Here is a 27,056-nt window from a genome sequence, read left to right as displayed (position 1 = left end):
ACTTCCCTGAACACATTTGACAAACTTCAAGCCATCCAGCCCTTTTACAATATGGGAGTCCCAGTCAATATAATTTTTTTTTTTTTATTTTTCACACTGTGAACCATATCAACCAAAATACATACAAACATTTCCCTCTTAAATATACACAGTGGCATTTTCTCCCCTTTTTTCCCCCCCTTACCTTCCCTCCCCGCTCCAAAACCAATAAACATTCAACATATACAATACAATAAAACCATTAAACAATGTCATCACACAATGAAAAATAAACAAGAAAAATGTGTCATCTACTTTTACATACTGGATCAAGTCATTTTGTCTTATCATTTTAGGGGGTGGAGGTCGGAGGCAAGCTCTCTGTGTTGTGTTCCATGTACAGTTCCCAAATTTGTTCAAATAATGTGACTTTATTATTTTAATTACATGTTATTTTTTCCAATGGAATACATTTATTCATTTCCATGTACCATTGCTGTATTCTTAGGCTCTCTTCTGATTTCCAAGTTGACATTATACATTTTATTGCTACAGCTAACGCGATCATAATAAATCTTTTTTGTGCTTCATCCAGTTTGAGGCCTAATTCGTTACTTCTTATATTACTTAGAAGAAAGATCTCTGGATTTTTTGGTATGTTGCTTTTTATGATTTTATTTAATACCTGATTTAGATCTTCCCAAAACTTTTTCACTTTCTCACATGCCCAAATTGCATTCCCGTTTCCTTCTTACAGCGAAAACATTTATCTGATAATGTTGGATCCCAATTTTTTTTTTTAAACTTTTAGGGCGTGATATATAACCTGTGTAACCAATTATACTGTATCATGCGTAACCTTGTGTCTATTATATTCTTCATAGTTCCAGAACACAACTTTTCCCATCTTTCATTTTTTAATCTTTATGTTTAAATCTTTTTCCCACTTTTGTTGGGTTTATAGCTTATTTCATAATTTTCCTTCTCTTGCAGCTTGATGTACATGTTCATTATAAATCTTTTAATTATCATTGTGTCTGTAATCACATATTCAAAGCTGCTTCCTTCTGGTAATCTCAGTCTGTTTCCCAATTTATCCTTTAAAGTAGGTTTTCAGTTGATGGAATGCAAACATTGTACCATGAGTTATTCCATATTTGTACTTCATTTGTTCAAATGTTAATAAATTATTTCCCAAAAAACAATTTTCTATTCTTTTAATTCCTTTTCTCTCCCATTCTCTAAAGGAAAGGTTATCTATTGTAAAAGGGATTAGCTGATTTTGCATCAATAATAATTTTGGTATTTGGTAATTTGTTTTTTCCTTTCTAAGTGAATCTTCTTCCAAATATTAAGGACCTCTACCCCTAAAATGATAAGAAGACAAAATGACTTGATCCAGTGTGTAAAAGTAGATGACACATTTTTCTTGTTTATTTTCATTGTGTGATGACATTGTTTAATGGTTTTATTGTATTGTATATGTTGAATGTTTATTGGTTTTGGAGGGGGTTGGGAAGGGGGGGAAGGAAGGCAAGGGGGAAAAAAAAGGGGAGAAAATGCCACTGTATATTTAAGAGGGAAATGTTTGTATGTATTTTAGTTGATATGGTTCACAGTGTGAAAAATAAAAAAAAATTATTTAAAAAAGTTTCACTAATGTCATAACAATGTCATAATTCCATACGCCAATCCACCCTCTAAACTCATTTGCCTTTCCTAGAATACTCCTTGCATTGAAATAGATGTACCCGAGAACATTTTCACCACATACCACCCATTGACCTCCAATGGTGCATGCAATTTTCAAATCATCTTTTCCCTCCTCCACTCTTCTATCTGCTCTGGCACTCTGGTTCCATCCCCCCGCAAATCTAATTTAAACCTACCGAAGCAGCACTAGCAAACCTTTCCGCAAGGATATTTGTCCCCCTCCAGTTAAGGTGCAAACCGACCCTTCGGAACAGGTCCCACCTTCCCTGGAAGAAGCCCAATGATTCAGAAACCTAAAGCCCTCCCTCCTGCACCATGTTAAGCCGCATTATCCTCCTATTTCTAACCTCACTGGGACGTGACATGGGTAGTAATCCTGAGATCACAACCCTGGAGGTCCTGTCCTTTAACCTAGCACCTAACTCTCTGAACTCTCCTTACAGGACCTTATCACCCTTCCCATACACATCATTGATCCTTATGTGAACCATAACATCTGTCTGCTCACCCTCCCTTCTGAGAATGTTGTGAACTTGATCTAAGACATCTTGAACCCTGGCACCAGCTGGAAATTGCCAATTTGTATTTCAGAAACCATCTTCTCAAGGGAAATTAGGATCAGACAATTAATTTCTGGCAACAAACAAATACCACCCGCATGTTTTACAAGTGTGATATTAAGTATGATAATGCTTTCATAAGAACATGACAATGTGACATCATGTTTCCTAAATATGGATATTAGATATTATGGGGTTCTTATACATATCTTAAAGATACCACATAAATATATAAGATATACAGAGCCTTAAAGTACTTTTTGGGTAATAGGTGCACTAGGGTAATAGATTTTTGACATATCACTTCTTAAGTCGAACATTTAGAAAATTTACCTAAAAACTGTGTCCCAATTCAACTGTTTTGACCGTCTCGATTCAGAATTTCGATCCAACTGCTCTCTAGTTTCTGGCATCTGAATAAGGTGCTTAAATTTATCTACTTCTTTCTTTAAAATAAAAGCACAAGAATTAATTTCACAATTATCCTTCAGCAGAAATTACACAAACTATAAGAGAATTAAAGATTTGAGAAAAATCTGTAAATCGGAAAATACAGCATCTCTGGGCATTTTAATCAGCATCAGGAAGAAAGCAAAAAAAAAAAATCCTAAATATTGAAGTCAGACAAAAGAAACAAATAGTAACAATGAGAAAAATAATAATTGAAAGTGAGAGGTGTCAGCATCGGTAGATGAAAGAGCATAGGTATTGTGCTTAATGCAAAATGCAACAAGAAATAACATTCGCAAACAAGCAATTCACCAGCAAACCATTTCCATTTTAAAACTTGACTACTGGCCGATAATTACTGTTATAAAAGTTTATGAGATACATTTTTATTACCTTTCTCTCTGTAGCTTTGTCATTTTCAAATTGCTGACAGCATAGGAGTAGTTTATGAAGTGCAAGGCTCATGGCTCCTTTCAAAAGAAATGGAATAAAGACTAGAAAACTAAATAATGAACATTTTAGCAAAATATAAAAATAAAAATTGCCCTATACAGGGATTCATATATGACAGAAGTATACTTTTATAAACAGTGCAGCAAACTGAAAATCCAATGCAAAAACAGGAATTCTACAAGAAGTAATCCAATCAAGCAGAATCTGTTGAGAAATAAAAATGGTGGGAAAGTGCACCGTCATGCACTTTGGTAGAAGAAATAAATAGGCAGATTTTTTTCTTTAAATGGGGAGAAAATTGAAAATTTCCAGATGCAAAGGGACCTGGGAGCCCTCGTACAGGATACACTGAAGGTAAACTTGCATGGTGAAAGCAAATGCAATGCTAGCATTCAGTTCCAAATGAATAGAATACAAGAGTAGGGATGTGATTTTGAGGCTTTAAAAAGCAATGATGAGACCTCACATGCTGCATTGTGAGCAGTTTTGGGCTCTTCATTTAAGATAGAACATTCTAGAGGGTTCAGAGAAGGTTTACAAAATTTATCATACCTTTGAGGAATGAATTAATTGGAATTCAGGAGAATGAGGGGAAATATCATTGAAACATTTTGGATGTTAAAAGGCACGTGCAGAGTAGATGGTTGTTTCCCATGGTGGGAGAGTCTAGGACAAGAGGGCACAAGTTCAGCACTTAGAACAGAGATGCAGAAGAATTTCTTTAGCCATAGGGTGGTGAATCTGTGGAATTTGTTGCCACAGGCAGTAGTGGAGGCAAAGTCATTGGCTATATTCAGTGGAGAGATTGATAGGTTTTTGATTAGCCAGGACATCAAAGGTTATGGGGTGAAGGGCAGGCAGTGGATCTGAGTGGGAAAATGGATCAGCTTATGACTGAATGGCGGGGCAGACTTGATGAGCTGAATAGACTATCTCTGCTCCCATTTCTTGTGGTCTAAAATATGTTCTGAGCTCTTTCAACATTTCCGATTTCATTTAAAATTCCAGCTCCTGCAGTTTTACTTTCTTCCTGAAAACTACACCACGATACATATGCGATTTTTATTGTCAGCCACGGTGGGTCTCTGTAGGAACTCTTTTGTTTCCCTTTCTCTTATTGGTATGGGTGCAAGGCTAGAGGTGTCACTTAGTGCACCTTTATGACAAACAAAGATTAACACATTTTGTGTATTTATATACAAGTGTTACGAGCCCAGAGGACCCCAAAACCCAGCAGCAATAGAAATTCACCAAGACAAATGGTTACTTAAACTAAAGTTGATTTTAATTTTCTTTAAACATAAAAACAGGATCAAACTTTAACTTATTACTATTAACTTCACCCCCTTCTGATTCTAAGCACCCATGTATGTGATGTGTATATGTTCAGAAAAGTTCTTTGATTCACAGTCCAATCTCACTTCTTACTCCAAGTTCACCGGTATCAGGCAATTCTTAGACTGTGCACAGAATTTAACATTTATGAATTTTCACCAGGCTCTGGTGCTTAAAGGTAAATGGTTACTGCTCAGGAAGGTTCTTGCTGGTTTCAGAGAGATATTTGTTGCTCGTGGAGACACAAAAACTGATTTCCTCCGATCTGCCACTTTAGTGTCTTGCCGAAGAAACTTGCTCCATCATAGGTTTTCCAAATGATAACATCTTCTTCCAGGTCACCAGAGTTCTTCTTGTTTCCCTTATTTCAGGAGAAACACTCTAGCCAGCCATTTCCTCTTGAAAGGACTACAAGGGTTTCAACAGGCTGAACTCAGAACTTACTACCCTTCTTGAAAATGTGGTTTACAAGCCTGCCGATTTGAAATGTTGCAGCCTCAAAAGCTACTACAGTACCATCTTCTCTCTCTCTCTCTCTCTCTCTCTCTCTCTCTCTGAGAGGAAATCCTGTTTTTTCTTTCTTCTCTCTCTGCTTGTAAAAACCAGAACTCCTCCCAAGGCTCCAAATCCAATCCTTGAAAGATCTTTATCACCACTTGAGCCTGGACTTTGTTTCATTTGCACCTACTTCTGAAGTTCCTTCCAGAGAAGTTCCATTGTCTTTTACAAAGCTACTGGTGCCTGCATGGCTAGCTTCAGCAAAGCTCTTCCAATTTAAATGAGATGTGTTTTGTGAAGTGACCTGCATTGAACCCCCCACAATCTCTCTTTTAAAAATATATTTATATATAATTTATAATCTGTAACATAAAATAAAGGAACTTTTTTTGAAAATATTGAAAAATACAATTAATGAATAAAGCTTAAAAACAATTCAAAAAATACATACATGATATTTTAAAACTAACCACCTACAATCCCCCACCCCCTTCCCTAACCTATCCACCCCTACCCACCCCCTCTAACCTACCCCAAAAGAAGAAAGGAAGAAAAGATCACTCATAACAACAAAATTCATCAGTTAATTACCATGGTTTGGAGTAACACCACTACTATGCTGTGAAGGAATTTAATAATTCAACCCCATATAGTCCAGATACGGGCTCTAAGTTTTACAATAAAAATGATTATCATCATGTAAATTATATGTTAACTTCTCCAATGTAATACAATACCTCAATTTCATGTCATCTCTGAATACTCAAATCAGTCTCATTTTTCCAATTGCCAGGCATTTCCTAGCCACAGCTAATGCCAATCACAAAAAAGCAATTTGAAATCTATTTAATTTTAATTCTAAACTGATCCTCTTAATATTACCCAACAAAAATCTAATGAAAATTTCACCTTCAAAATAACTTTTAAAAATTCCTTAAGCCTATTCCAAAAATGTTTCACATTACCAAGTAGAATTCAAAAAAGAACCCTCACCTTAATAACATCTAAAACATAAATCCGAATAAATAAAATTATATCTCCTTAATTTTTTTAGAGTTAAATATAATTGATGAAGAAAATTATAATGAACCAATCGATACCATACAATTACAATTTTAGTCATACTATTCCTACATAAATTCATCCAATCATCCTGAGAAATACATATACTTAAATCTTTCTCCCATTTCAATATAAATTTATGAACATATGGCTTAAGCATTTTATTCTGTAATAAAACATACATCTCAGATATAAATCCCTTCTTACCACCCTCAGTAAGTAAAATTTTAAACTTATAGCATCTAAGTAACTGTAAAGAATGCCCAAAATTATCCAATAAAGCTTTAATTTGATAAGAAAAAAAGAGTATTTGAGGATATATATTTCTTTCATTCTTTGAAAAGAAATAAAATATCCTGCTTCATAACAATCTTGCACCAATTTAATAAACCTTTTGATTCCATAACTTCAAAAGTTGATTATTAAGTGTAAAGGGGAAAATCTTATTTTGATACAATGGAGTTTTACCTGAAATCTTAATGTTTCAAAATAGGTAAATTATAACTACTCAATAACTTAGGATTCCATCTATAAATAAACTGATCCATCTTCTTCTCACCAAATTGAGATAATTCAATATTAGTCCATATCAAAGGTTTATCTATTTTGAACATCCTATTAATAAATTTCAATTGTGCTGCATCGTAATAATTTTGAAAATTAGGGAGTTGCAGACCTCCTAATTCATATTTCCAAGTTAATTTTTGTAATGATACCCTTACCATTTTATCCTTCCATAGAAATTTATTCACCAAGGCATTTAAATCCTTAAAAATTTTTTAGAGGAATCTTACAAGGAATAGATTGAAACAAATACTGAATTAGAGGAAAAATATTCACTTTTGCCCAGGCGATCCAGTGCCTCAAGGACGCAGTGTGTAGGGATTTAGACTGTCTTTATCTACCCAGATGACATCCTGGTAGCCAGACGCAGCTGCGAAGAGCACAAAGCTCATCTGCGTACCCTGTTCACCTGGCTGGCAGAATTCGGCCTCACGGTCAACAAGGCGAAATGCCAGTTTGGGAAATAGATATTGCAGTTCCTGGGGTACACCGTCTCAGCATCTGGGGCAGCTCTGGCACCGGAGATAGTGGCAGCCGTCCAGCATTTTCCCAAACCCTCCTCCCTCAAAGGCCTGCAGGAATTTGTGGAAATGGTAAATTTTTGCCATAGATTCATCCCCAACGCCACCCACATCATGCGCCCCCTTTTTGCGCTGATCACGACGAAAGAGAAGACCCTGGCTTGGTCAGAGGAGGTGACGAGGTCTTCGCTGCAATGAAACAGGCCCTCGTAGAGGCGACTTTGTTGGTGCACCCACGCCCAGAAGCACACACAGTGCTCTCAGTTGACACTTCCGCCATGGCAGTTGGTGGAGTACTGGATCAGTGGCTGGATGGGCAGTGGCGCCCGCTGGCCTTTTTCCAGTAAGCAGTTGTGGCCGCCAGACCTTAAATACAGTGCGCTCGACTGGGAGCTCCTGGTGCTATACCTGGCCATACACCACTTCCGATACTTGGAGGGAAGAACTTTCACCGTTTTTACCAATCACAAGCTCCTCACCCGAGCACTGGCTATGGTAAAGAACCCATAGTCGGCCAGGCAACAGCGCCACTTGTCCTATGTGTCCGAATTCACTACAGACATCCGGCACCATGCGGGCAAGGACAATGTAGTCACAGATGCGCTCTCCCACTCGGCCATCAACAAGCTAGCTCCCGGCCTCGACTACGTGCAACTAGTGCAGGCCCAGCAGCACGACGCCGAAACTCAAGCTCTCCAGATCGCCATCTCAGGTCTCCAGCTTGAGGATATCCAGCTTCCTGACTCTGCTCAGCTGCTGCTCTCCACGCCCAATAGTCCCACAGGAGTGGAGGGCTAGGGTCATCAGCTCTATCCATGATCTCGCCCACCCCTCAGTAAAGACTACTGTGCATAATTTGTCTGGCATGGCCTCAAGGAGGTGGCAGCCCTAAAGTCCACTGGCACACGCAGGCCCCTGTTCAACATTTTGACTCGGCAACACGGAGGTTCCAGCATATCCACGTGGATGTTGTGGGCCCCTTGCCTTTGTCCAGGGAGTCGCGGTACCTGTTTAACATAATGGACAGAGCAACCAGGTGGCCAGAAACCATCCCGGTCTGTGAGGCATCAGCAGAGACCTGTGCTAGAGCCCTAGTCAGCCAGTGGATCGCTCGTTTCGGCATGCCGGCGCACATCATGAGCAACAGAGACGCCCAATTTACATCCGCACTATGGTCGCTGCTGGCAAAACTTTTAGGGGTAACACTGCACCACACCACGGCCTACCACCCACAGTCTAACGGGTTGGTAGAGAGTTTCCACCGACTCTTAAAGTCCGCTCTGATGGCAAGACTTTCCGGCCCTGACTGGGTGGATGAGTTGCCCTGGGTTCTCCTTGGGATTAGGATGGCACCCAAGGAGGACCTGCAAGATTCGTCAGCAGAAATGGTTTACGGCGCGTCACTCTCCCTGCCAGGCGAATTCTTCAGCCTGGAGGCCAAGAGGATGCACAACGAAGTTGAGCGGCTCGTGAACCTCCGTAAATGACTGGGCAACCTAATCCCGCCACCCCCGTCGCACCAAGGCACCCAACCATCCCATCGACTGAAAGATCTGGATATAGAGCAACTTGCACAGAGGGCCCCGCTGCAGCGTCCATACGAAGGTCTGTACAAGGTTCTCCAGCAGTCGGGTGGGACTTTTACTTTACATGTGTGGGGGGGGGTGGGGGGGGGGGAAGGGAAGAACTGTTTACTGTGGACCGCTTAAAAGCTGTTAATTTAGACTTATCATAGCCGGTACAGATGGCCACGCCCGAGCACCGAGGCCGGCTGCCAAAGCGACAGGGCGCGTAGCCGGTTCTTGGGGGGAGGGGGGTGGTGGCGCACATCCTCGTGGCGAACCGGCCCCACTTGCATTGCCATGTGACGGGGCAGCCATGGGGAAATGGCATTGACAGAGGTTTCTCTTGGACTCCAGCATCCTTTCCAGTGCGCACCCTGCGCAGCAATTATGACGTCACAATGCACCAGGTTTCTGAGCTCATGCTGCCCTTAAAGGGGCATGTTGAATTTGAATAAAAACAGTCGTTAATGACCCACAACATGGTGGCTGTGATTTCCTTCAGCTCCTGCAACCGCCACAGAACCTTGAAATAATCTGTTGCTTCCATGGATTGAAGATATGCAAATCAGGACATGCAGGTTAAACATTTAAAAAAATTTACATAAATGCAACAGAAACAGAAAATGGTGATGAGGCCATGCAGAATCTTTATCAGACCCTCCAGATTATTGATCAGAAAGTTTAAATCCTTTTTCCACAGGGAAATATCCAGCATTAACAGTGTTTTCTTTGTTAATCAAATGATTTTAATTTTTGCCATATTGTTTTATACTCCAAATTTAATATATACTGCATATTGTGAATGAGTTTGAAGACCCTTTTCTTTCACAGCATACATACGCTGCTGCCATCGATTTCTGTGCTCAGCTTTGTGTTCAAAGTCAGTGTTCTTTTTAGAAATCCCACTGGAAACTGGTACATCAGTATCAAACATTTTGAGGAATTGTATAAAAGAGCAGGAAGAATTGGAATATGCTTAAAACTTGCTTTCAGCCTTGAAGTATCTATTAACAGCTTAACAAACTTTATTATGTGTATAATGGTCACGACTTATAGTTGCTGAGGAACTGACTGTTAAATGGCTCAATGAACTTTATTATGCGTACAACAGTTGCAAATTATGCGTAAAATGGCTGCAGAGGAATTGATGGCGCCATCCTGATAAATAATCACTGAGCAGATCAAGGCTGAGGTGCTCAAGACCGATACAGGACATGCATGCAGCACAAGGGAGCTGAGAACCCATCATCAATGGTGTCTGGCTGAAATATACAAGTGTACCTGATGACTGATGTATAAGACGCAGCCTCAGAACTTGTTCGGGGCTCACTTAGCTATCGGCAACAAAGGTTTATGAGCATATCAATTGAGCAATGCAAACTTGCGAAAAAAAAAGGTGTATGGTTTAAAGATCGTCAGATTTGAAGTTATTCCCCAAGTCTGAACCAAGAAGAGGATGGAGTTCCTCAATTTCATCAGCCAATTACTTTAAATCCAAAGTGCATCAGCTGCAAAAACAAAAATCTTGAAATATCGCAGAGAAAAGATCAGAGTAGCAAAATGATAGGAAGTTCTAAAAATATGTCTTTAGAACAATCCCTTCAAGATTTCTTTTATGGCTATGTACTAATATATAAAAAAAGTTATGTCTGATGTACTTCAACCAGGAATTGTCATTGAAGCAAACAGAGTCGCCATGGACATCACTCAGTGCCGCTAACAAAGAGAAAGAGAAGCCAGAGTGTCCCTTCGGCAGCACCGAGTGTCTGTGGATTTTCCTCCATTGCTCCTGCAATTGCACAGACACATGCTCAAACCAGTGGCAGCCGAGCTCCAGATCCAAATATCCAATACGATCAGGAAGCCTTCAGCGCCCGAGACCATTCGTGAGCCCTATTTGCTCTAAGCTCGCTCTTGAATCCTGGTTCCAATACCTGGTTCCCACGAGCCAGACTCCAGCAGCTTACAGCCTGTGTGTGCCCTTCAACTGCAAGTCACTGGCAACACACTGCCTATGTGAGTCTTTAGACTATTGAACTCCTCTCTGGTCTATTGTCGTGGTCACCTTCCTGTGGGATCATCTCGAAAGCTTCTTCTCAGCAGGGGGTGTTCTCATTGTTTCTGGTGCCCTGCACTGATCTATTACCTCCCCCCACCCCTCACCCCACCGGAGTCTGCACCCCTTGTAGTACACTGCCCAGCTAACATCAAATGATGTATCTTAAACAAGCAAAAATTGGGTGACAATATCACCAAGCTAAGTACAAGGAAAAGGCCTCCCTGGATGTGACTCTGATTAGTTTAGGAAACACTTGGCCATTGCCTATTAAAGTGACTCCTTTCACATGAGGAATTATTTGAAATACGATATTCTGGAGTAAGCATTGAAAAAACTGTTAAACTAGTCCTTTCTTTTTTCTGAGAATGGAATTATATGTGAATAGTTTAATCAGCCACTGGAGATAATGGGGAAAAACAATGTAAATCACAAGGAAAAGTGGGAAAACAAGAAACTGCAGATGCATTTGGTCAAAATTATGTTATGAAAGTGTTACAAATACAGTAAATGTTAGATATCAAATGGTTCAATATAACTTTCTTCATCAATTGTATTATACTCCACACAAGTTAAATGGGCTTAATCCTAATTATTCAAATAAGGGTTTTCGATGTGTGAAAGAAATGGGGACTTTTTTTTGCATTCAGTGTGGACTTGTGAAAAAGTGTAAAGTTTTTGGAATGAAATAAGTTTATTATTTGGGCAAATTATGAAGATAATAATACCAAAGAATCCAAGAATATTTTTACTTGGAGAGATTTATGAAAATGATACAAAACTGAAATTGGACAAATACCAAGAAAATTTTTTAAGTATCGCAATAGCAACTGCAAAGAAATGTACATCATGGAAAAATGATATGGAAGTGTTATTAAGTAGATGATATATTGAGATGCAAAACTGTATACCTTTGGAAAAAATTACATAGAGTTTAAGGAATAGAGTTGAAAATTTTTTACAGTATTTGGAAACCATATATGGATTTTAGGGATAATTTTCTCTCCACCTCTTCTATCTTATCCACTCCTCTATTTTTTAAATTTTTTGCACTTCGAGTCATATCAATAACAACATCCACAAATGATCATCATCAATATATACATAGTGATTTTTTTTCTTTTCCCCTCCTTCCTCTCCCTCCTTCCCCACCCCTCATCAACAATCAATAAATGATAAAACACATAAAACAAAGAAATAACAAAAAGTCATATCATCTACTTTCACATCTTATTGTGCTTGTAATTATGTTGTTTTAAGAGATGGAGGTTTGTGGTCGGCATTCTCCGACATATTTTATGTATGGTTCCCAAATTTGCTCAAATAATATATTCTTGTCTTTCAGATTGTATGTAATTTTTTCTAATGGAATACACTTGTTTATAATACTGTTGTATTTTAAGGTTTGTTTCCATTTTCCAGGTTGTCATAATACATTTTTTGGCTACTGGAAGCGCTATCATAACATTTTATTTGGGCTTTGTCTAATTTTAGTCCTAATTTTTTGTCTCTTATATTATTTAACAAAAATTTTTTTTTGATCCTTTGGTATATTATTTTTTGTGATTTTGTTTCATATTAGATTTAAATCTTCCCTGAAAGTTTTTACTTTTGAGTATGTCCAAATTGCATGTAATGTTGATCCAATCTCTTGTTTGCAATGAAAACATTTATCCGATGCTGTTGGGTACCACTCTTTTAATTTCTGAGGAGTAATGTATAATCTGTGTAGCCAGTTATATTGAATCATACATAATCTACTATTTATCGTGTTCCTCATTGTTCCTATACATAACTTCTCCCATGTTTCGTTCTTTATCTGTGTTTAAATCTTTTTCCAAATTTTGTTTTGGTTTATATTTTATTTCATCTTCTTTATATTGCAATTTGATGTACATGTAATAATTTTTTTTATTTATCATTGTGTCTGTGATTAATATTCATAGTTGCTACTTTCTGGTAAACTCAAACTATTTCCCAGTATATCTTTTAGATAAGTTTCAATTGGTAATATGTAAACATTGTATTATTCCATATTTATCTTTTAATTGCTCAAATGTTAATAAATTATTTCCCAAAAAGCAATCTTCGATTTTCTTGATTCCTTTTCTATCCCATTCCCTGAAAAATAAATTGTCTATTGTAAAAGGGATTATAGGATTTTGTGTTAACATCATTTTTGGTATTTGTTAATTTATCATTTTTTTTATTCTAGGTGTATTCTTTTCAATAATTTAACCATGTGATGAATTGTGGACTGGACTGGTGAATTGTTATATTGCACAAATTTTTCAACCCATTTATAAAGAATGTGTTCTGGGATTATTTTCTCCCAATTTGTCTAATTCCATATTAGTCCAGTCCAGTTTTTCTCCTGATAAAAATCTGACAAGTACCTTAACTGTGCCGCCCTGTAATAATTTTTGAAGATTGGTAGCTGTAATCCTCCTTGTTTGTAACTCCATGTTAATTTTTCTAGCACTATTCTTGATTTCTTACCTACAAACCAAATTGCAATATAAAGAGGAGGGTGATGTCACACAGATGGAGTAGTGGCCAGAGAAGAATAGCCCTCCGCAGAGAAAAGAAAAAAAGTAAAAACAAAGTTGGATAGAAAAAACATAGACGGCCTGAAAGATAAAGAAACCAAGAAAACCCAAGGGATGGCACCAAAAAAAGGAAAAGATCAGAGAGACAGATAAAGAAGAAGACAGGAAAACAACAGAAAGAAGAGGTAGGCCTTACCTTGAAAAAGAATGCCCGATCCCCAAAGACATTGGACGCCCAGCTGAGCAACGGCCCTCCTCGAGTCAAACTACAAAAATGGCTCACTAAGCTACAAAAAGTCGCAGTACACATAACAAAAAAGACACTGATGGGAGGGGGCCCAGCAACGAGACAAAAATTGTCAGAAATAATGTGGCAGATGACATCACGGCAAGAAGATATGAATAGAAGACAAGAGAAGGAGTTAGAAAGAGAAGAAAAAGATAAAAACTTACACAGAAAATAGGAAAGTAAAAAAAGATAAACAGTTAATAGATAGAGAATATTTTGATGAGCAAATGAAGACATTAAAAGACATTTTAACAACAGAATTTAACACAATAAAAATAAAAATGGAAAAAGCCGGATAGAATGCAAAAACTTGAGCTGGCCAGAGCAGGTATAGGAAAAAGAACAGATGAAGTGCAAGAAGGCCAGAAAGCCGTAGAATTAGAAATCAATGAACTAAAAGAAAATCTGAAAAATAGAAACAAAGAAATTAAAGAGATACAAGATCAGTTAATTCAAAAAACTGATGTCTTATAGAATTATGACAAACGAAACAATATAAAAATAGTAGGCATACAAGAAGGCGTAGAAGGATCAGACATAAAGGAATTCATAAAAAGATGGATCCCACAAGTCTTGGATGCAGAAGAACTACAAGATAAAATATAAATTGAAAGAGCACATAGAACATCGGCACCAAAGCCTTATTCAAACCAAAAACCACGTTCCATAATAATATAATTACTAAGACACACAACAAGAGAAAAAATATTAGAGTGGGGAAATGATAAAGTAAGAGAAAATAAACAACCTCTGGAATATAAAGGACAAAAAATATTTTTCTATCCAGACATCAGCTTCAAGCTCTTAAAGAAACAGAAAGAATTTAACTTGACAATGCAGATACTGTGGAAGAAAGGATATAATTTTAATCTACGACATCCAGCAATATTAAAAGTATTTATTCCAGGGGAAAGAAATAGACTGTCCTCAGACCCGAAAGATGCCCACCACTTTGCTGAACAACTGCCAAACAGACAATGAAACAAGTATTAAAAAAAAGACCATCAAAACAATGTATAGAGATTAATTGTAAAGATAATAATGTAAATATAAAGTTGAAGTTTGTAAAAGGGGAAAAAAAATAAGAAAAAAGGGAGAAAAAATAAAAGCTCTGTTACATTTTTGAAAAATATATAGTGTTTATCGGGGGGCTAGGGAGAAGAAAAGAACTGCTACTGCAAAATCTGTTGACGCTTGCGATTATAACTGCAACCCAAATAGATAAGGGAATTGTGGTTGTCTGGCAAGGAGGCAAAGACAACCCAATATAGGGGGGAACTTTCATTATTTTGGATAGGAATATTTTGTGTGTTAATTTTAGTAGGGGTTTTTAAGATAATTTGTTTTTTAACCATGTCGTCGTGTTTTGAGATGTGCAAAAATAATATTAAAAATATTGAAATAAAAAGAGATGGAAGAATTGAGGAGACGAGAGAGAATTGAAAAAAGAGGTATAAGATGGGTACATTACATTTCATGACTGTAAATATTAATGGAATACACAATCAAATTAAAAGGAAGAGGTTACTGACATTACTTAAAAAAAATCGACATTGCTTTTGTGCAATAAAAAAAAATTCACCAAGATAGAACACAGTAAATTGAAGAGAGACTGGGTAGGCATCATCATAGAATTCAAAATCCAGGGGAGTAGCTATATTAGTCAACAAAAATCTACCAATCAGCATAAAAGAAATAATAACAGATACAGCAGGTAAATATGTAAAGACAAAGTGTCAGATTTATTCTGAATTTTGCAATTTACTAAACATCTATGCACCTAACAAAGAAGACCAGCTATTCATGCAAAACATCTTCCTAATGATAGCAGATACATGGGGACATATCTTGCTTGGAGGGGACTACAACTTGGACCCAATGATGGACAAAATTGGGAAAACAATTAACAATAAGAATAAAGTAACTAAATTTACACTAAAAGTAATGGAGGATATGAAACTAATCAATATATAGAGAAAACACCACCAAAAAGAGAGAGAATATTCACACTACTCAAAAAGACATAAGACCTATTCAAGAACAAGTTGTTTTTGTTATCAGCACAGATCCAAGGAAGAGTTAAAAAAAAACCAGAATATAAAGCAAGATTATTATCAGATCACTCTCCCCTGTTATTAATAATTGAATTAGAGGATGCCCCATCAAAGACATATAGATGGAGACTAAATCCTAAACTGTTAAAAATACAAGGTTTCAAAGAATATATTGAACAACAAATTAAAATATACTTCGAGATAAATAAGGAATCAGTAAAAGATAAATTTATTTTATGGGACGTAATGAAGGCCTTTATTAGAGGACAAATAATTAGCTATACGACTAAAATTAAAAAGGAATATAATCAGGAAGTAAACCAGTTTGAAAAAGAGATAACAATCATAGAAAAGGAATTAGCGGAAAGAGAAGAAACAGAGAAAAAGAGAGAACTGGCAGAGAAAAAATTAAAATATGAAACATTACAAACATATAAAATAGAGAAAAATATATTGAAAACAAATTAAAAATATTATAAACTGGGAGAGAAAACACACAACTTAAACAGAATAAGCTAAAAGAACCATTCTAGTGACAAGACGTAACCAGATCGCATATAATCCATTGGAGATTAATTAAAATTTTTAAAAAGATTCTATAAACAATTATACCAAACTGAAAAAAATGATAAAATTGATGAATTTTTATCTAATATTGAACTACCACATCTACAAATAGAAGAACAAAATAAATTGACAGAACCTTTTAAGACTGAAGAAATACATGATATATTAATAAAACTACCAAACGATAAAACACCAGGTGAAGATGGAGTTTTATAAAGTTTTTAAAGATCAATTAATCCCTCCCCTCCTAGAAGTAATAAATCAAGTTGAAGAGACCCAAAACATCAGAATCATGTAAAACAGCAATAATTACAGTAAATCCAAAAGAGGGAAAAGACCCGCTATTGCCATACAGACCAAATCTTTATTGAATACAGATTATAAATTAATAGCAAAATTATTAGCAAATCAATTAATGACTGTGTACCGAAACTAGTAAGGCAAGACCAAACTGGATTTGTTAAAAAAAGAAGGGCAGCTGATAATATCTGTAAACTTGTTAATTTAATTCATGCAGCACAAATAAATAAAATGCCAATGGTAGCTGTTACATTAGACGCAGAGAAAGAATATAAAATCAGCCTATTTGCAGATGACATCGTAGTATATTTAACAGAACCAGATAAGTTAATAAAAAAAACTGCATATGAAACTGAAAGAGTATGGGGAGATATCGGGGTACAAGATAAACACCAATAAAAGTGAAGTGATGCCAATGAACAAAGTTGATTACCCACTCCTTTTAATTAGTAATTTTTAATAACAATTAATGACTGTCTATGTTAATATTATTGTACATTAAATAGTTGGTGTTTCTTATATTATTGTATATTAAATAGTAGGTGTTTCTTAAATTATTGTATATTAAATAGTAGGTGTTTCTTTTCTTACTTTTGGGTGGGGGGGGAAGGGGAGAAAATATATAAAAGTACTTTTGTATCATTGGCCGTGGATATTTGATTGATGTTTTATTCATTTTTTCCTGTAATTATGCAAACAATTAAATAAAATTTTTTGAAAAAGAATGCAGATGCTGGAATCCAGAACCAAACACAATCCGCTGCAGGAACTCAGTGGGTTGAGTAGCATCAGTGGGAGAAAAAGTACTGTCAACATCTCGGCTGGAACCCTTCATCAGTCTTGATGAAGGGTTCCAGTCTGAAACATGGACAATTAATCTTCCCTCATTGATGCTGCTCGACCTGCTGAATACCTTTGTCAGATTATGTTTTGCTTCATGGAAATGTGAGTTGCCATAAATAACTAAGTTCCCTTTCTTTGCACTCCTTGTACATACTGTATCCATCACTTTAATTCAGCTACAATTTCAAATTTTAGTAATTTCGAGATCCGCAAATGTGCAAGATTATTCAAACCAAAAATAGAAAATGCTGTAAAAACTTGGATCAGATAGCTTCTATGGAAAGAGAAACTATCAACGTTTCAGGTCAACATTCCTTCATCATATCTTGAAAAGTGACAAAATATGTTTTTGCATAAAGTTGAAAAGGTGGAGAGAATGTATGTGATTAGGTGCAAGCCAGTTATCTTAATAACCAACAATGTATATGACTATAAATGTATCTACATTACATTAAACATTACATTACATTACATTAAAGTTGCCCATACAGAGCCAGCTCTTCAGCGCTTGACGTCCTGCTTTGCGGAAACTGCCAAAATGTTTGGCCTGGAAGTCAGTCTGAAGAAAACTGAGGTCCTCCATCAGCCAGCTCCCCACCATGACTACCAGCCCCCCCACATCTCCATCGGGCACACAAAACTCAAAACGGTCAAACAGTTTACCTATCTCGGCTGCACCATTTCATCAGATGCAAGGATCGACAATGAGATAGACAACAGACTCGCCAAGGCAAATAGCGCCTTTGGAAGACTACACAAAAGAGTCTGGAAAAACAACCAACTGAAAAACCTCACAAAGATAAGCGTATACAGAGCCGTTGTCATACCCACACTCCTGTTCGGCTCCGAATCATGGGTCCTCTACCGGCACCACCTACGGCTCCTAGAACGCTTCCACCAGCGTTGTCTCCGCTCCATCCTCAACATCCATTGGAGCGCTTACACCCCTAACGTTGAAGTACTCGAGATGGCAGAGGTCGACAGCATCGAGTCCACGCTGCTGAAGATCCAGCTGCGCTGGATGGGTCACGTCTCCAGAATGGAGGACCATCGCCTTCCCAAGATCGTGTTATATGGCGAGCTCTCCACTGGCCACCGTGACAGAGGTGCACCAAAGAAAAGGTACAAGGACTGCCTAAAGAAATCTCTTGGTGCCTGCCACATTGACCACCGCCAGTGGGCTGATATCGCCTCAAACCGTGCATCTTGGCGCCTCACAGTTTGGCAGGCAGCAACCTCCTTTGAAGAAGACCGCAGAGCCCACCTCACTGACAAAAGGCAAAGGAGGAAAAACCCAACACCCAACCCCAACCAACCAATTTTCCCTTGCAACCGCTGCAATCGTGTCTGACTGTCCCGCATCGGACTTGTCAGCCACAAACGAGCCTGCAGCTGACGTGGACTTTTTACCCCCTCCATAAATCTTCGTCCGCGAAGCCAAGCCAAAGAAGACATTAAACATCAGCAAAATGGGACAAAAATTAAACAAGGACAATTAGAAACTCAAATTCCCATCAAGTCGGCAGAGAAGTAAAATGTGACTACTTAAAATTGTTAAATCAGTTGCAAGTCCCAGGTGGGCAACATGTCAAGATAGATGAGATACTGTTCCTTAAGTTGATGTCAAGATGTCATCAAACAATGTCGGAGGCTAAATACAACAAAATCATAATGAAATTGAGATGGAGAATTAAAATAACAGCCCTCTGGAAGCTCAGGAAAACCCTCAGAGTAAATGAAAAAAAAAATGAAAGTAGCTATTCAATTGACATTTGTTTCTCCTTCACAGAGGAGCACAAAATGTTATACATTATATTGGAAAGCGTGCAAGTGAAATGCTTCCTTACTTGAGAAAGTAGTTTCCATCTCTGGATGATAGGAAGATAAAGGAGGCTGGTATTGCATCTCCAACAGCTATATAGGATAGCGTCTTAAGAAGGAGAGCTGACGATGGAGGTAGTGGAGCACAGCGGGAAGTCAGACAGAACAGAGCTTTTTGCCTGCTGAAAGAGGAATGGAAAATATGGAGGCTGGTGGATTGGAAGGCGAGGACAAGGGAAACATCCTGATTCCATATTGGAGGAAATGGTCTAAGAGCTGAAATATGAAATACAGGACATATGATTGAAAACTCATCAACAATGGCCACCTCAAGTTTCAGTTGCCTCTCACTCAGATTCATTATTTTCAGGATACAAGAGTGATCCCCAATCTGTTACTTTAATTCTCCATTCCACTCCCAGTGGTATTTGTCTTCCTAACTTCCAAAGGTGCACACATTCACATATGTTGCAGAACTTGTTACTTAGTTTTATACAATTTCCCCCCTCTTTATTGTTCATTTTCTCAGCTGTGTCTTGTTTGTGTAAAGCAATGGGGTTTCATTGGTAAGTTTTGTCTGCTCCTTTTCACATACATTTGCCTTTTATGTCCAAGTTTTCAATATTAAACTTAAACAAAGCTATTCTTATTTTTCTATTTCTGTATGGTAACTAACAAAAAGCTCTATACTTCCCTCTCCATGCATGTTGCCTGATCTGCTGAATTTTTGCAGTATTGACCATATTTGACAGCATGCAAGACCCATTCTCTCCTCCCCCCAAATTGGCTCAAAAATATCCCCCCCCCTCCCACCCCGGTCTTATATGCGGTTGAAATTAGGGTGATAAAGGTGAGTAATGCCGACAGTGATGATCGTCACTGCATGGCTTAGTATCAGGGAAGGAGGGATCCTCCACTATCTGCTCCGTATTGCCGCCGAGCTCCAGTATCAGGGAGGGAGGGATACCCTGCTGTCCACTTGACATTGCCGTTGAGCAGATGGCCAGCTCCTCGTCCAGCTTCAAGAATCGTGCCGTGGAGGTGCTGCGGCTGTCCAGGAAGCAAGCCTGCAGCTTCACGGGCCATCCTGGTGAAAAGTGCAACCACGGTGGCCCTTGCCAGGAGCGCAAGACCATACTTTCTGGAGCTGCCACCACCACCACCACTCAATTCCCCTCGTGAGAAGACCGAGCACGGCGGACCCCACCACCAGCACAAGACTGCGCTTTCCAGAGCTGCCGCCGACTTTCCACGGTCAGAAGGCCAAGCACGAAGCCCCACTGGCAGCAGCACAAGAGGTGCAGGAGGGAGGGACGTGTTGCCTGAGGCTGGGCAGCCTGCTGAACAGCCACTCAGCCAAGTGAATGAGAACAGAATTTAAAGCATTCTGCTTGCCAATACACTCTTAATATTCCCTGCTGGAAAGGGTGGTGGTGGTGGTGGTGTGTGGGGGGGCGGGTGTCTTATATGCCGTCAAACAGGGTAATCTTTTGCTTTCAGATTTCCAGCGGCTGCTGTTCGCTGGTGGTCCCAGAGGTCCTCCGGGAAGTGGCGGGAAACGTGGGTTTGCCCGCGGCCACTTTCAGTGAACGGTTTCAGGGAGGCCCTCTTCTTTATCCGCACGTTGCCCTTCTTCTGCAGGTTTTTAGTTCATTTTCGAAGGGCAAATCACCAGGGACCGACAAATCAAGGATTTTGCTCCTCCTGACGTTGACCTCGAGTACCAGCGGCATCGCCATCAAACAAACACCACGCTATTCCGCAAGAAAATGGACAGAATTCAACCAAATATGCACGTTTTAAGGACCCAGCCACAGGTGACAAGGTGGTGCAAGCGCAAGAGGAGGTGCCACGACAGGGGCAAGGAGGCCCAGCCAAGTTTTATTTAAGCTCGTGCTCCCCATCCTTTAAAACGCACCTTGGTAATCGGGGTCCGACTTGCAGCCAACGTTGCTGTTGGTCGCTCGTTATTAATGGTGGCAGACTCCCAAACGATCGTTCTCCTCGCAGCGGAGCACAGCTCAGTGCCTATGAACGCTCTTCCAAACCCGTGAAACCTGCACAGTCTTGCGGAGGGGCTCGAAACATCGACCACCGTGGCTGAGTGAGTTCTTCCAGCAAGCTTTTTCACTCCTGCAGCCACACTCTGGTCGGCGGCGCTTGGGGATTGGCCGTGCGCCCTGCGGAACTGCACCTCCCAGAAGCCACCTTGTCCTCATTTCCGCCGGATGCGCAGTCGGGGGTAAATGCAACGTTGTTTTTCCGCGCCATTTTCAGCTGCCCGTCTCGAGCTGAACTTCCGAGGCGGCGTCGATGTGACTCCCTCCTGGGGTCTTCTTTATCAGGAGCGTGTCGTTTCGGAATAATGCTGCTGCCGTCCGATGTCGCGCGATTGGTTTTGGGTAAGTGAGCCAGCAGCCGAGCTGGGGGACAGGCAGCGCCAATTCGTCTTGGGTCTCTGAAGCCGGTCGGGAGGCCAGAGTATTGCTCGCCTTCCTTCAGCCTTCTCGGTGATGGACAGTTTCCTGACGTTCTGTTGATTGTTTCCTGGGCGAATTAAACGATTCTTTTTGGTTGTAAATGGGGGTTTTACATCTACTACATTTATTACGAGTATTTTCAGCGTTTGAAGGTCTCCTCATTTTTTTAAAGTTTATATAGAATTGCATGATTCGGTAGGATCATCAAAAACCTGGCTCTCGTGGTCGATCAGACGTATAAACCCATTAATGAACCACATTGTTCTAAGTCACCAAAATCTTCCTTGCTGACATTTGCTCTGGAGAAAAAAAAAACATCATCTGGTAGCCATTTCATAGTTCGTCTTGGAAATAAGAAAATGAACCACTAGGCAGAAAGTATATATCCTTGTCATTGATATTAGTATTCTAGTTTTATATAATTTTAGAACATAAAACCTAGGAATAGAATGAGGCCATTGCCCCTTAGTGGCTGATGCATCATTTCCTCCAACACCTTTGCTCCTGTCATCTGCCCATAACTTCTGATGTCCTTGCGAATCAAGAACTTGCCAACTTCTGCTTTAAGTCTACCCAGTGACGGCCTCCACAGCTGTCCGTGCCACACTTTTCCACTGAAGAAGCTTCTAATCTCTCCTTTGAAGGGGCATCCTTGTATTCTGAGGCTGAGTCCTCTGATCCCAGATTCTTTCGCTATAGAGATATGGAAAATCGTAAGAGATTTGCTTGGTTAATTTGCGTTCATAAACAGCTTGTTGGTATGGAGTAGATCTGATGTGCTGTAGGGAGACTGTGTGGATCTGGCTCTTGTCATCTTAAAATCACACAAATAAAATTTGAAGTGCTACTTTCAAAGAGGTTGGATGTGCAGTAAATGATTTGTATGCAATTATAATGAACAAAAAAATTGAGTTTTGGTAAGGTTGACTGTGGAAGTTTTCCAAGGCAAGGGGAAAATACCCAGGATTCTCATTAAAAAAGCCATTAAAAGCTATGTCCATCCAAAGGTTTTAGGAGCAGGCAGTGGTAACTGACATCAGAAAATACATGGACAAGTGCGCTCCTACTAAGACCATCCATGTATATCCTAACTAGAAGCTGTGGCATTCAGATTAGGAGATTCAGAAATTTACAGAAGGGCCAGGTACAACCAGAAAGCCATTACCAATCTAAAAATACAATTCTGTACCAGGCTGAAGTCTTGATAGATGCTTGATAGCTGTGACAGGACTTACACACCATCACATCCTGTAAAGGAAATAAGATCATTCCCTTCCAGACAAACTCTGTGCTTTCTCTGCTCACTTTAAAATGATGAAGAACCCTGGTGAGTCCCTTCAGCCCCCAGTGACTCTGTGCTCCCAGCATTTGAGGCTAACGTGAACAGAACCTTCAGGAAGGTCTAGCCGTGTCCTTAAAATGTATACAAACTATCTGGCTGGGGTTCTGCTGATAATTTCAATCTTCGCTTCAACTTGTAGAGGTTCCCATTTAATTTGAAAGGACTTCCATTATTAATGTGCACAAGAAGGGCAAAGTGCCTGTTGCAGTGACTATTGGCCATTGGCATTAACATCTACTGTGATGAAGTACTCTGAGAAGTTGGTTATGGAGTAGATAAACTTCTGCCCCAGGAAGGACCTTAGCCCACGTTAATTTGCATATCATTACAAGATCTTGCTGGCTCTCCCATTCTGCATTAGATCACCTAAACCATCAGAACAGGAGATCTAATGCAGATGATCAGGCTACACAACTTACTGAGTTAGTAGGTTAATATGTCACATGGGTATTTTTGGGCTCATAGGCTGGAAGGCCTGTTACTGTGCTGTATATATAAATTAAAAGTATCAACAAAACCTGTGACCATTGTAAGGGATCTGGAAGTCTGTTCGACCCTCTGCAACTGGATCCTTGGCATCCTTACCCCAATCAGTGCAGATCAGTAACATCACCTCCTCCTCGCTGATCAACACAAGGGCACCCTAGTGCTGCGTGCTTGGTCCCCTGCTCTATTCTCTACACTCATGACTACGTAGCTAAGTTCAGCTCCAACATAATCTATGAACTCACTGACGACACTAGCATTGTTGGCTGAATACCTGGAAATGATGATTCAAAATACAAGATGGAGATAAAGAATCTGGTTGGGTAATGCCAGAACAACAATCTTGCTCTTAAAGTCACCAAGAGCTGAGAGCTTATTGTTAATTTTAGGAGAGGGAGGAAGAGGGATCTTGCATGTGTCTCAGGATTCTCCTGGAGCCAGCTTATTGAGGCAACAGTGAAGCTGCAGTAAATAAGAATTTCAGTGCATATTTACATTGTACAGTGAATATGAAAATAAATATCATTTCAGATGAGTTTTTTAACAAGAATTCATAGTCATTACTAAAGGTACCCTGGACAGCAAAGATGCATACATCAGGATGCTATTTATTGACTACAGTTCAGCATTTAACTTCATCATCCCCCTTAAATTTATCAGCAAACTTCAACACCTGGGACTCCTCATTACCCCACTGTCTAATTGGACCCTGGATTTCCTCACTTCTGACCACAATCAGTGAGGATTGGTAAGAACATCTCCACAATCTATCAGTACTGGAGCACCACAGGTTTGCATTCTTGGACCTAAGCTCTACTCGCTATGCATCTACGACTGTGGCTCGGTATGGCAACACCAAATTCGCTGACAATACCATGGCAATGAGCTTTATAAAAAGGGCTGATGACTCAGTGTACATAAGAGAGATTGAAAACTTGGCTGAATGGAGCACCAATGACAAGCTGACACTCAGTGTCACCAAAACCAAGGAGCTGATTGTTGACTTCAGGAAAGGAAAACCAGTGATCATTTGGGGAATCAGAGGTGAAAAGGGTCAGCAAATTTTAAGTTCTTGGGAGTCACTGTCTCAGATGATCTTTCCTGGACTCAACACACTGATTGCGTCATGAAGAAAACACATCAGTGCCTCTGCTTCCTCAGGAGTTTTCAGAGGTTTGGTATGACATAGGAAACCCTGGTAAATTCAACAGATGGGTGGTGGAACATGTGCTGATCAACTGCATCACGATCTGGTATGGGGACACCGATACCCCTGAGCATAAAGCCCTGTCACAGGCAAAATCCTCCCCAGCATTGAGAGCATCTACAAAATTTGCTGCTGTTAGAAAGCACATCACCCAGCACACGATCCTGCTTCCATCTGAAGATGTCACATGTATCGCGTCACCAGGTTCAGGAATAGCTCCTCTCCACCATCAAACTCCTCAACAACAAACTCAATCAGGGACTCGTTTAAGGACTCTTACCTTTGCATTATATTGATTTTGTTTTTTCTCTATTGAACAGTCAGGTTGTTTACATTTCACTATTTGTTTACATGTGTATGTTGAGTCTGGTTTTTTTTTGCATGACCAATAATTGGTAATTCTGCCTTGCCTGCAGTAAAAAAGAATCTCAGGGTTTTATGTAATGTCACGTGTATTCTGACAATTAAATCTGGTTCAGCTTGAATCCAGAGTGTGCATTTATGAGATAAAGCCTGCTCACTGGACAACTTTGGCTATGGCTTGAGGAATGTTGGATGCAGAAGTGGTATTATAAAGATGCTATGCCCTTCAGCATGATGCTGAAACAAGCCATGAAAGACCTCATCGATGAAGAGGCTGTTTACATCCGGTACCGCACGGATGGCAGTCTCTTCAATCTGAGGCGCCTGCAAGCTCACACCAAGACACAAGAGCAACTTGTCCGTGAACTACTCTTTGCAGACGATGCCGCTTTAGTTGCCCATTCAGAGCCAGCTCTCCAGCGCATGACGTCCTGTTTTGCGGAAACTGCCAAAATGTTTGGCCTGGAAGTCAGCCTGAAGAAAACTGAGGTCCTCCATCAGCCAGCTCCCCACCATGACTACCAGCCCCCCCCCCCCCCCCCACATCTCCATCGGGCACACAGAACTCAAAATGGTCAACCAGTTTACCTACCTCGGCTCCACCATTTCATCTGATGCAAGGATCGACAAAGAGATAGACAACAGACTTGCCAAGGCAAATAGCGGCTTTGGAAGACTACACAAAAGAGTCTTGAAAAACAACAACCTGAAGAAACACACAAAGATCAGCATGTACAGAGCCGTTGTCATACCCGCACTCCTGTTCGGCTCCGAATCATGGGTCCTCTATCGGCATCACCTACGACTCCTAGAATGCTTCCATCAGCGCTGTCTCCGCTCCATCCTCAACGTTCATTGGAATGACTTAATCACCAACATCGAAGTACTCGAGCTGGCAGAGTCCGCATTGAATCCACGCTGCTGAAGACCCAACTGTGCTGGGTGGGTCACGTCTCCAGAATGGAGGACCATCGCCTTCCCAAGATCGTGTTCTATGGCGAGCTCTCCACTGGCCACTGAGACAGAAGTGCACCAAAGAGGAGGTACAAGGACTGCTTTAAGAAATCTCTTGGTGCCTGCCACATTGACCACCGCCAGTGGGCTGATATTGCCTCCAACCGTGCATCTTGGCGCCTCACAGTTCGGCGGGCAGCAACTTCCTTTGAAGAAGACCGCAGAGCCCACCTCACTGACAAAAGACAAAGGAGGAAAGACCCAACATCCCACCCCAACCCACCAATTTTCCCTTGCAACCGCTGCAACCGTGCCTGCCTATCCCAGATCGGACTTGTCAGTCACCAGCGAGCCTGCAGCGGACATAGACATATCCCTCCATAAATCTTCGTCCGCGAAGCCAAACCAAAGAAAGAAAAAAAGAAGTCTTTGGCAGTGTATAGTGGTGACAGCTTTGAACAGGAGGCAAAGCAGGAACTGGTGCTTTTTCAAGACTGAAGAGAATATTTCCATTTTTGCTAGATCAAAATGTCTTTAAAGTTTGAAAAATAATTAAAACTTGACAAATTCAGAAATGAATTTAAACAATTAAATAAAAAGAGAGAAAAAAGGTTTTTTTCCCTTCCCACTCTCCAACTCCCCTGGTTTCAACTTCCTAGCTTGATATTGGTTCTCATGTCTGACACATTTGTGTTTGCTATAGGATTAATGTGATGTATTCCCCACTCCATCTGAACCCCCCCCCCCCTCCCTGTGGACTTAATTGATGGAGTGGAATAACAAATTGACCACTATATTACATTTACAGTGGCTCTTTGCAAGACAAAAACTTCATTGCCTGTTTGTAGCTCATTTCATTGAACTATAGGACAAATGTCATGATGCTCGTATAGATTCACAAAACATTACTATGAGTGGAGGCTTGAGTTACAGGGAGAGACTGGGTAGGCTGGGGCTTTTTCCCTGGAATGTAGGAGGCTGAGGGATGGCCTTGCAGAGGTGAAAAAAAATCATGGTCACAATCTTTCCAGGGTAAGGGAGTCCA

General features: G+C 39.9%; 2 protein-coding genes across 9 annotated transcripts in view; one reads left to right on the top strand and one right to left on the bottom strand.

Moving 5' to 3' along the window:
* atm (ATM serine/threonine kinase) overlaps positions 1-21,367 on the bottom strand; it is a 225,143-nt gene extending 203,776 nt beyond the window's left edge. For all 8 annotated transcript variants that reach the window (XM_069891269.1, XM_069891268.1, XM_069891270.1 and 5 more), the window contains exons 1-3: positions 21,098-21,367; positions 3,096-3,172; positions 2,586-2,698 (exon numbers count right to left, since the gene is read on the bottom strand). In XM_069891269.1, coding sequence (XP_069747370.1) covers positions 2,586-2,698; positions 3,096-3,167 — 185 coding nt within the window. In that variant the 5' untranslated portion in view covers positions 3,168-3,172; positions 21,098-21,367. The remainder of the gene's footprint in view (positions 1-2,585; positions 2,699-3,095; positions 3,173-21,097) is intronic.
* Positions 21,368-21,426: 59 nt separating this feature from the next.
* npat (nuclear protein, ataxia-telangiectasia locus) overlaps positions 21,427-27,056 on the top strand; it is a 56,854-nt gene continuing 51,224 nt past the window's right edge. The window contains exon 1 of the mRNA XM_069891277.1: positions 21,427-21,581. Within this exon, the coding sequence (XP_069747378.1) occupies positions 21,545-21,581 (37 nt within the window). The 5' untranslated portion in view covers positions 21,427-21,544. The remainder of the gene's footprint in view (positions 21,582-27,056) is intronic.

This window comes from Narcine bancroftii, chromosome 7, assembly GCF_036971445.1.
Source record: "Narcine bancroftii isolate sNarBan1 chromosome 7, sNarBan1.hap1, whole genome shotgun sequence".
Taxonomy (NCBI): Eukaryota; Metazoa; Chordata; class Chondrichthyes; order Torpediniformes; family Narcinidae; genus Narcine; species Narcine bancroftii.
Note: the sequence above shows the minus strand (reverse complement) of the source record. Positions and strands in the feature narration are given on the sequence as shown.